The 10,412-nt window shown below is 43.0% G+C and overlaps 1 protein-coding gene across 1 annotated transcript; it reads right to left on the bottom strand.

The window, feature by feature from the left end:
• Positions 1-258: 258 nt before the first annotated feature.
• On the bottom strand, positions 259-10,065 carry LOC123399996 (serine/threonine-protein phosphatase BSL2 homolog). The gene is made up of 21 exons (XM_045094385.1): positions 9,316-10,065; positions 8,106-8,166; positions 7,889-7,967; positions 7,685-7,764; positions 7,501-7,595; positions 7,308-7,407; positions 6,631-6,700; positions 6,026-6,127; positions 5,834-5,915; positions 5,241-5,420; positions 3,591-3,858; positions 3,231-3,465; positions 2,880-3,050; positions 2,435-2,673; positions 2,214-2,298; positions 2,027-2,125; positions 1,739-1,938; positions 1,585-1,660; positions 1,364-1,499; positions 1,138-1,277; positions 259-1,047 (listed from the first exon to the last, which is right to left on the bottom strand). The coding sequence occupies exons 1-21, from the start codon at positions 9,695-9,697 to the stop codon at positions 958-960; spliced, it is 2,970 nt and encodes a 989-aa protein (XP_044950320.1). The 5' UTR covers positions 9,698-10,065; the 3' UTR covers positions 259-957.
• Positions 10,066-10,412: the final 347 nt, after the last annotated feature.

Below are 10,412 nucleotides of genomic sequence, written 5' to 3'. Positions count from 1 at the left end.
AGATCTGTACATTCAGATTTTCTAATGATGTTTTGCCACAATATACAGTACTCCACATCAATAGAATCTCTATGGCAAGGTTTAGTTTTGATATCCACTACTCCCTCACATATTACCTGTCTTCAAACAGATGTATCTTGCACTAAAATGGGTCGATGGAGTAATACCATTCACTGACAAATATAAATACGTATACAGCGCCCAAGGTTAAAAAGAACTGGTAAAAACCCATCCATCAAAACAAACACAATAAAGATGTAAAAACTGAACAGCTTGTAGACCTACAATAAATTAAATTAAAACACCAATTGTGTTCACCACCACCAAAAACCTTTAAACAGAAAAAAAAGAATGGTATTGTACACAAGCACCAGAGACAAAGATTACAGTGAGATGAGGGGGCAGTGTGACAACACAAACAGGTGAATACCGCTATTTTACAAGGGCTGGCAGACAGACAGACAGGCCCCCATCAAATAAGTTTACTCCTCCTTTTGGCCACTCCATTACTTTGCAACATGTTGGGAAAAAGAAACTAGACACAGGAAAAGAATACCTAGTACAATAACACTATCATCCCCTTCTGCCACCCCCTCCAATCTGTCGACAAAACAACATACACCCCACCTATCTGCCGGCTGGCATCTGAGCATATGTACAGGTGAAGCCTAGCAGGCAGGATCTATCGGTAAGCCGATGGTCAGCTCCTCTGCTTGTCATGTTTAGGGAAAAAGCTTGGAGAGCTCTGTCCGCGGTGATCCACAAAACTTCTCCGCTTTTGCCCTCAGATCGCTAAGCTTAGATGATCCCCGCAAAAGATATCCTGTTGCCATTGTTGTTGTGGGATAGCATGTCACCTGGGCATAAGATCATCCGCCTGTGGGACAGAATGATAAATATAGCCAGAACCCACTGACGGAGACATAGAACAGGTTGCTTCAGCATGCCGCGAAGCTGCTATATCCATGCAAGAGGGCCTGCTCGGTCATTGTTAGCTGCTTGAGGGCGGCCCCTGGTTGGAGTTGGTGGCCTGTTGGCGTTTAGTTCCTGGTTGTAACACAAGATGGAGTTAGAAGTGGGCGGACATTGTTATGACCTTGTGCAGATACATCAGTGTCTTTCGATAAAGCAGCTTACCTGCATCCATGTGTCCTCAATATGGTGCTCCGGGGATGTCTCAGGAGATGTAATGGCAGGTGGCAAAGGATGAATGAGTTTTGGGACAACCACAAGATCCCTTCCCAGAACTAAGATTGCACCTGCGTTGTTTGCCGTACCTGTGCATATAACGTATGAGCAAATGGGGCCAGTCCAACTGCAAGAGATGACAGGAATAAACTATGCAAGAATAACATGTCCATACCACAGTAGTTTGTTGCCGAGAAGAGGGTGATCAAGTGACCTTGGGCAAAACGCTCAAAGCCATCCATCACACACTCATGTGCTCGCACAATTAACTGCAGGTCATTGTTGTTGCAGAACTCCATAACACGGTCAGGCTGTGGTAACAGTACGTGTTAGTTTTCATAGGCCACAGGAACCAATGCGGAGAAAAGATCTAATCAAAAGACAGATAGTGCTTACCCCGAAGGTGACAAGACCTGGGCCCCGAGCATTTGGTCTTAGTCCTTCAACACTGTCATTCTCAGTTGGATCTGACCTTTATAACCATAAAAAAATACTGAATGAGGATCTTGCAATAATAGTGTGATAAAAAAAGAGCAGTTAAATTGCTAACCATAGAAGATCCATTAGAACAACTGAGCCTGCTTCCATGGTAATCGGTCTTTGAAGATTTTCAATTTGCTCTATGTGGTTGATGGAACGTCCAATCCCACCATGCATGCATATTATTTTCTTCTCTATTAGGGCAGCCAAAGGAAGCCAATTAAATAACCTATTCACGCGATGCCAGGTCCAAATTCCATCTCGCTCACCCTAATTTTTAAACCCAAGAACAGTGATTTAGGCAGACAACACCAATGTAGCGACATCAGAAATGCAATATGAAAAGATGAACTATTACCATTCGCTCTATGCACTCTATCCGGAATCCAAACAGCGCATTGATATCTGCCGCCTCATGATTTCCTCGAATCAAATGCACGTTTTGAGGATATTCAACCTGAATTGTACAGTGAGCTTGGCATCACAATTCAAAATAAAAACAAACTAATGGTACGCTCAGTCGCTCACAGCTTGATAGTTACTACCTTCAGTGCAAGGAGAAGAGTAATAGTCTCTAAACTATGTTGACCACGATCAACATAGTCTCCCAAGAAGAGATAATCAATGTAACTGAAATTTCAAAAAAGATACATGTGAGATTATCAACATAGTCTCTGACAAGTGGTAAGAAATCCTCAAAATAGGAATAAGTGGGGGGAAATCAAATCAAAGTCATAGCAACTAAAAAGATCAAAAAGATACTCACGCAATATCTCCTGCTGTTGAGGGAGCACCATACTCGTCGAATAAGCGCATTAAGTCACCAAATTGACCATGCAAATCACCAAATATCTTAATGGGAGCTTTAAGCTTTATGACACTTGGTTCACTTGAAAATATCCTTTCGGCACTATCACACAGATCTGCTATCTCATTACAGTCCAGGAAGAATTGCCTTCGTACAGGGGGCTTCCAACCACGGGGTTTCAAGAGAGAGGCAATTACCTGGTTGAATGACCCAAGAGTAGAATTTTTAAGGAAAAATAGAAATCTTCCTCTAAATAAGTTTCATCTATATACCCGCATCTCTCACACAAAAATGGAGGGTGTACTATATAACCTTTATCATACAGATTCTTCAAATCTACAATAAAGTACTTCTAGCATGTCATGTTTTTGACAGATAACTTGGTTTCTGCAGAGTAGAATACCTTTTTGGGCACACTATTAATAGACATTTGTCTATCCAGTAATTTTCTAGCTGCAGTTGCATTCTCAGGAGTGCCATAGATAACCCTTCTTCCTTCATTTTCAAACTGATCAATTGACAGCTGCCTAACCATGCCACCTAAGGCACCTCCTGTTTCTGCTGCTACCACAACCTACAAAAAAAAAAGATGTTGTCAAGCACCGAGCAACTTGAGTTAAATTGTTCAGAGGAAACCTCTAAGATATAATATATTGCTGTCAGTTGAAGGATAATCCACCAAGAAAATAAATAAACAGAAGGACATAGAATTAATAAGGATACAAAGCTCAGATTAATTATATTTTGTACTCACTGCTCTATGGTGTAACCGAACCCCGGGAGGTGGTGTTGAATTGTTTGCAAGAGCAACATCTGGTTTGATAAGGCTTGAATTTAGCTTCCCACTTTGTGTGGCGTCTGGAGAGTCAGGTGAATGCTCCATCTCACCATTAACTTGCCTGGCCTTTACAGCAGCCAAAGTAGCACTGATTGCCTCAGCCTCTGCAGCAGATGCTTCGACCAAATAATCAACACCTTTGCTCGATCTCCTACACACACACAAAAAAAAAAGGATTTGAAACACATATCTCAATATAGCTCACATTTAATATGTACAGAAGACCCATGCAAAGAAAGATGGATAGCACGATTCTAGAACAGAAATGATGCAAACCTCTGTCCCTGGATCACTGCATTCTCAGGGCTGATATCAGTATACACATCCCCATTAACAGGAGGTGCAACTGGGGTTCCAAGAACCACAGCTCCATCAGCAGTTGTTTCTGTAGTCGTTTGCCCTGTTTGCTCATCATTGTAAGCAAATCTGCCAGGTGTTCCTCCAGCTTGCATGTTAGCGGCAGCTGCAGCTGCATGGTTAGCTGCACTTGTTGTTTCAGCAGCAGCAAGATCTTCTGCAGCAAGAAGGTCATCTAGCAACACACCTGTGGTAGCAATTACATATGAACTCTTACATCAATAGAAAGCAAACTAATGAGCACCTATGTACTTCGAAACTGAAGGAAATTAAAAGAAAAGAAAAAACTATTCTTCCCAGCTACTCCACAAACAAAATCAACAAACGTAAACAAACAACAAAGATAAATTATAAGATAGCTACAGTGAACTTTATTGAAATGCACTGTGCAAGGAATAGCAATTATGTGTGTGGTCACTTCTGAGCAGGATTTGAAACCAATCCTGGACACAGTTTCAAAGACTTGCTTGTACCAACTTCTTCCGAATTCCAATCAGTCAGAAGCAGCACTTCTACTGACTTCTAAACAGGTAACTAACACAGATTTATGGAGTTGGTTTTTCAAGATTTCTATAAATGGAGAAAAACATGCTTCATTGAAATTATGCTTCCCAATGTTGCCATGGTGAGATTTGGCCAAAATAAGGTGTAGCAGTTTGAATTGGGGGTCTTCTGACTCTGCTAACTCAGATCTCAAATTTCAAGAAGAAATGTGGGTGCCGAAGTTAACACTTCACTGCGGTAATTTACATTGAGAACAGGAGGCTTTAATCATATATTAATGTAAACTAGGGATTATTAAGTTTGAATATTGAACCCCTTGCACACCTTTTTTGAGAGAGGAAAAAAGAATATGTAAGCATAGTCAAAATCTAACTATGTGCTGATTGCCTAATACTTGATGTTCCTAATGTCTTCCCAACAAAGAAAAGGTTTAGAAGGAACATCATCACCAGCATACAAGTAAAGATGCCTCAATGGACGAACATTGGAATGACATGAACATTTTGTGAATAGCGCAATCATATGGCTGAATTGCTTATAACATCAACCAACCATGCCACTTTGCTATCCCACGGGAGGATATCTAAGCTTTGTGCACAAGAGCACTACCAAGTCTAACGTGATTCAACAAAACACAGTAAGTCACTGAGAAAAACAAACTCATGTGTTCTCGGAGGTTATCAACCGTTCTGTACTAAATCCAAGTATGAATTTGTAAACAAGCAAAACCATTTCAAATGAATGTGTCTGTAACTGATCAGCATCTCATGTAACTGATTAGCATCTCATGTATATCATTGGTCATTGCTTCAGTTGATCTGGATAAACTAGCAATATAGCTCCCCTTAAAAAGAATTTACAGTTAGCAAACAGGAAGCAGAACAGGCAAATTGCATGAAACTAAACTATAGATTCGTAAAAAATTGGCCACTCATGTGAAGTTCAAACAGCTAATGCAAGAATGGTAATTTGAGCATGCTGCCGGAGGAACAGAACTTGCAGGACAACAGAGCAAAATTCATGTATGTCAGGAGTAAGAAGAGGCATCGAAACTGGGGCGTTTACCTCCCCGTAAACCTCCATAAATGAATATCAAATCACCAACTGCAGCAGCTGCATGCCTGCACCTTCTTGTAAGCTCTCCAGTAGCCTCACCACCAGCTGCATCTGCACTATATCTTCCTGTCCTTGGAGTTGTAACTACTGATTTTGTGTCGCACCAAACTCCAGCAGCAGTGTCCAACACTAAGGATGACAGAATGGCGCAACAAATAAGGATTGGGAGTAGTAATGCATTTGAACATCAACCAAGTGGTCAATGCTGGAAATAGCAAGTATTTGAACATAACATCTATCTACTTCCGTAAAAAGGATATATGTGCTACACATATAACCAGTAACAGCATGCATATTTCCATGTTTAGTAAATAGTGAAAACGATTGAGCAAAAAAAGGTCGTATTTATCAACAGGAAGGCGACATGAACTAAGAAACTAATTCATTTTAAATCATCTTGCTTTCAATTACCACCAAATAAACTAAGATCCATTTCTTTTAGTTACCACCGGAAGAAAAAAAATACTTAAGTTTCATGAATTCACATCAAGAAATATGTAACAAATAAAATGGTAATAACTTCAAAGTTCTAAAAATAGAACCTGCCACGCTAGATGAGTCTTCTACCATGCGACCGCCTCCAAGCGCCCCTCCTGAGACATGAAGTCGAGCATTGACAAAAACCTAAAGCATGAAAATGAAATAGCAATATTGCATTACACCAACAATAAAGTGAGATCAATCTCAAAACTGAACAAACAAATCAAGCCAGCAGGGAAAAAATGGCAACTTACTGCTGCATGTTGATATCTGGGTGATGGAGAGACACCAGGGGCAATTGCCCACTCCCAGCGCCCATCCCTATGCTTTGCAAGACCGTACGCACTTGAAAGAGGCTGATGGTTTTAGCCACGAAAAAAAGCATATTGTTAGCTGTGAAGAGTACGCTGGAGCACAATTTTACAAGACATTAATAACAGAAAACGCTGCCTCTAGAAACTAACAGTAAAATACTGTAATCTCAAAAGGACCTGATCCAAAATTGTTTAAAGGACATGATTTTACAAGTGAATTGACTAAAACGTGCACACTCAAAGATCATGATGGACTCACTAATCCCATGCTGCAAAGAAGTGCATGCATGTAAAAGAATGGACCACCGGTTCTGTACAAGCATGCAGTGCTTCTGACTATCACTTATAAGAGAAAAGTGCATGAGCCCTTGTTGTGATTTATGGTAGCTTTGAACCTAAAAACTACGAGCGGTGAAATAAATACCATATTATTCCTATTACAAGAAAAATAACAAAATGGTCTAACTAAATATACCCAATCAGTAATTGATAAATTGTGCTCCAAACTCCTGATAACTTACTGCCACAAGTAGTATGTCACTTACCACACTGTTAGTGTCCCTCCCACCACAGAGCAAAAGAAGACCATCAGAGCGGGCACTTGCAGTTGCATACCTGAGCAACAACATTATACAAGACTACAGTCAGCATAATAAGGATATAAAAACTAAGAGCTAACTCTGCTTTTAGCAACATACAAAAATGTATCCTGCAGCTACTCAAATGTGAGTTTCATTGCAGGTTGCAGCAAACAACTACTCCATCTGTCCCATAATATAAGAGCATTTTTTACACTACACTAGTATAAAAACGCTCTTATATTATGGGATGGAGGGAGTAACTATGAAGTACAGAAGATAGCAAAAGATTCTACTCAGATTCATGATGTCTCTCATACAAGGCGACTCAACAAACCTGAAACCACTTTTGGCTGGTGAGTGCTTTGGAAAGTAACAATAGCAATGAGTTATATATGACGAAGATTTTTCATATTTACCAGAGCAAAATAAAGCACTGCACTGCAAACCTAAGTGTAATGGGACTGCTGAGAGCCTTGTGGTTATAAGTAATAAAGGCAAGGTAGAATGCACAAAAGCTAACTCATCATCAACACTAACAGCAGCTTGCTAATAATTACTGCAAGTTCCAAGAGAATGCCACCATAGAAAATTTTCTATCTCATTAATGTAACTACAATCAAAAGGAGAAGGCTTTCACTTACATGCAAGGAGGTGGTCCTTCGCCTTCTGGTTCAAGTTTCCTCCATTCATATGGCTTTGCTGCAGTATCAAGGGCCCAAACGTCTGCCAGAGGACGCTTTCCTGAAATAAGTATGTATTGAAACCAATTAGGATGGAACAATCTGCAAGAAGCTACAATTCTAGGACAGATAAGCACATGAGAAAATTGTCTACCATCATTTCCACCAATGGTCAACAAGAATCGCTGCCCAACCAAGGCCATAACATGCCCGTATCGTGGACCAGGACCAGGCCCTTGAACCACCACTCTGCATAGAAGGCTTGGAAGTTAGAACCCTCAGCACAGATGGTAGCAAAAGTATTTTTCCGAAATGAAATTATAGTGAAAGAAAAACACCTGTGCCATCGCGGACGTTGTTGTGTAAGATCCAAAACATGAAGGTCCTCTGCAGATAAACCAGCAGGGCCTATACCACCCTGCATTGCAGCAAACAATGAGAAAGGGAAATTGTAATTAGTTTTATATTGGCACTGACCTGACAAAAAATGATGCACCTACTAATGTAAAGCAAAAAAAAACAAAAACAGAAGAGTGAAGTACCTGAATGACCACCATGGTTCCAACAGCAGTTGCTACATGTGCAGCTCTTGGTGAAGGAGGTTCACCAAGTGGAGTAAGCCTAACAACATTGTGTTGTGGTACATCAGAACTAATAACTATACTAAGCTAGAAAAGGCTGTGGGATCTATTAAAAGAACTTAGGGAAAGGAGTAATACGCAGCACTGAAGCACCAAACTGAAAAATAGAAAATAGTACCTGGTCCATTTATTTGATAACACATCGTAACAGTGAACATCTGCGGTGGCACCAGCAAGACCTGCCATCAAAGAAATTGTTAAGCAAATCAATTGTATGTACAACCAGTTAGACATTTTCAAGTAAAGGAATTACAAAAACTAAGTTTCCTTCCAGCCAGCTAATATCCTCCAACAACTCTAAGTATGGGTTTTGAGCAATTTATTTGATGCTTTGTCAGACCTCCATAAAGTACGGACACATAAATAAAAGTTCAAATCAGCATTCGAGTTTGAGACCACAGTATACTATTTCTAACACGTTAAAATAATTCTAACGTAACGTGATAACACAACTAGGGTAGGCATCAGAGAGAACGAGACCTCGTGAGTGGAATTTAATTTTACTCACATTCGGAGTACTAAGTTTGGCGCCTCAACCAATATAAGAGCACTATATTTAGCCATCCAATTAAAAGCATGACCACAGAATCACACGTAATATAACACCTTAATTTCCAACTTGTTATTACTTCCCAAACAAGGTAGCACGTCGAATTCTCACAGCATCATTAATTAACCGAATCCCGCCTAAGCCCGGAAGAGCGCCAAGCAGCCAATACTCTGAATTCCGCCTCTTAACGAGACACTGGACCACTAAATTCACAATCCGTTCTACGTAGTTCCTATCCCCACAAAACATTCCCTCCCAAAATTGGTTTCTTTTTTTCCTCTCTACCACACTAAACCATTCGCTGCCGTTCCAATTCCCTTCAGACTATATTACACCTCAAACAATATAAGATCCCTATATTTAGCCTTCCAATTAAGGTGAGCAGAGTTAGACGGCGAATAACGCTTCAATGCCCAACTCATTATAGTATCCAAACAAGGCAGGCACCCCAAATTCTGACAGCATCATTAATTAACCCCATCCCGCCAAAAACCCGCGAGAGCGGCAAGCAATACTCTGAATTCTACTCCCTCTTAATGAGACACTGGAAGGCTAAATTCGCAGTCCGTCTATCCCCAGTAAAACATACCCTCAAAATCGTGGTCTTCCCTCCCTCCCACTCCAAAGCAAGATCAGCAGCTAAATCAGTCCTACTGTTCAACTTCCCTTCAAACTATGGCTATCAAACGACACAAGCTAGAAAGCAGGACCCTAGAGCACCCAAAAGGTGAACAAACCCATTTGAAACGAGAGCGAGCTGAGGTAGAAGGGGCCGTACGGATCCCGGCGCTCCCGGCCGACGAGGGTGGCGTGGCGTTGTTGCCCTCGAGCGCGGTGGCGCCGCCGAAGAGGATCAGCCGCTGGCCTATGTAGCCCGGGGAGCCCTCCTCCCCGACGGCAGGCACGGCCGTGAGCGTGTGCCCGCAGCGGCACCCAGGCCCGTCCTCCTTCTTGTCCATCAACGCGTCCACCACCGTGTACCCGGGGGCCGGCCTCGGCCCGGCCACCGGGGCCGCCAGAGGAGCCGCCGCAGCCTCGGGCGGCGGCGACACAGAGGGGGTCTCGGTCCCGCTGACGGGGACGCTGACGGTGCCGCCGGCCTGCGCCGCCGCGTCGGAGTCGGAGTCCGACTCCGTGGCCATCCGCGCGTCCACGTCCATGGCCGCCGTCGCAGCCAGCTAGGGTTTCCGCGAGCTCGGGATCCCCCCGCGCGCGCGCCCACGGGGAAGCTACGCCAGCCGCCTTCAGGGGAGCTCACCGGTCCCCGGCGGCCTCCATCGCCTGAACCCTAGGCTCCGCCGGCCGCCGCGCGAGGAGATGGGATCGCGAGTGGGGGGCGTGGGACGGACGGAGGCGAGCGCGCGCGAGCCCCTGGGGATTTGGGAATTCGCGCGGGCGGCGGGGGGGCCGGGCGCGGGATAACGGCGGAGCTCGGGGACCGGGGCGGAAGATTGTCCGTCTGGTCGCGGGCCGAGGGGTGGTGGAGCAGGTGACGGGGACGGCGGCGAGGGGCGAGGGACGGACGGACGCCGTGGGTGGGAGAAAAGCGAGGTTCTTTTTGGAGTATTTGTATTCGAAAAAACGCGATCTTTTTTGGAAAGAAACGAAATGCGGTTTTGATTTGGTGTGGTGTGGGCTGTGTGAAGGGTTTTGGCGCTTTTGATTCGGTTTTAAATGAGGCGCTTTAAGAGGACTTAATTCCTGCCTGTGTTTATCATATGGCCATTTTCTGGATCCTTGGATTTTTCATGATCACGGCATTTTTTTTATTTTTTTGGGGGGGTTACGTTCTACTACCTCCGTTCTTAAATATATATATATTTTTAAAGGTTTCAGTAAAAGATTATATACGAATGTATATAGACATGCTTTAGA

The sequence above is a fragment of the Hordeum vulgare genome, chromosome 5H (assembly GCF_904849725.1).
Source record: "Hordeum vulgare subsp. vulgare chromosome 5H, MorexV3_pseudomolecules_assembly, whole genome shotgun sequence".
In the NCBI taxonomy this organism is placed as follows: Eukaryota; Viridiplantae; Streptophyta; class Magnoliopsida; order Poales; family Poaceae; genus Hordeum; species Hordeum vulgare.
The sequence above is the reverse complement of the archived record's forward strand: the minus strand, read 5'-3'. Positions and strand labels throughout refer to the sequence as shown.

Coding starts and splice junctions, on each gene's coding strand:
- LOC123399996 (XM_045094385.1), bottom strand. CDS start 9,697: ATGGACGTGGACGCGCGGATGGCCACGGAGTCGGACTCCGACTCCGAC. Junction 7,765..7,888: donor GAACCATGGTGGTCATTCAG/GTACTTCACTCT, acceptor GCTGCAATGCAG/GGTGGTATAGGCCCTGCTGG. Junction 7,596..7,684: donor CAACGTCCGCGATGGCACAG/GTGTTTTTCTTT, acceptor CCTTCTATGCAG/AGTGGTGGTTCAAGGGCCTG.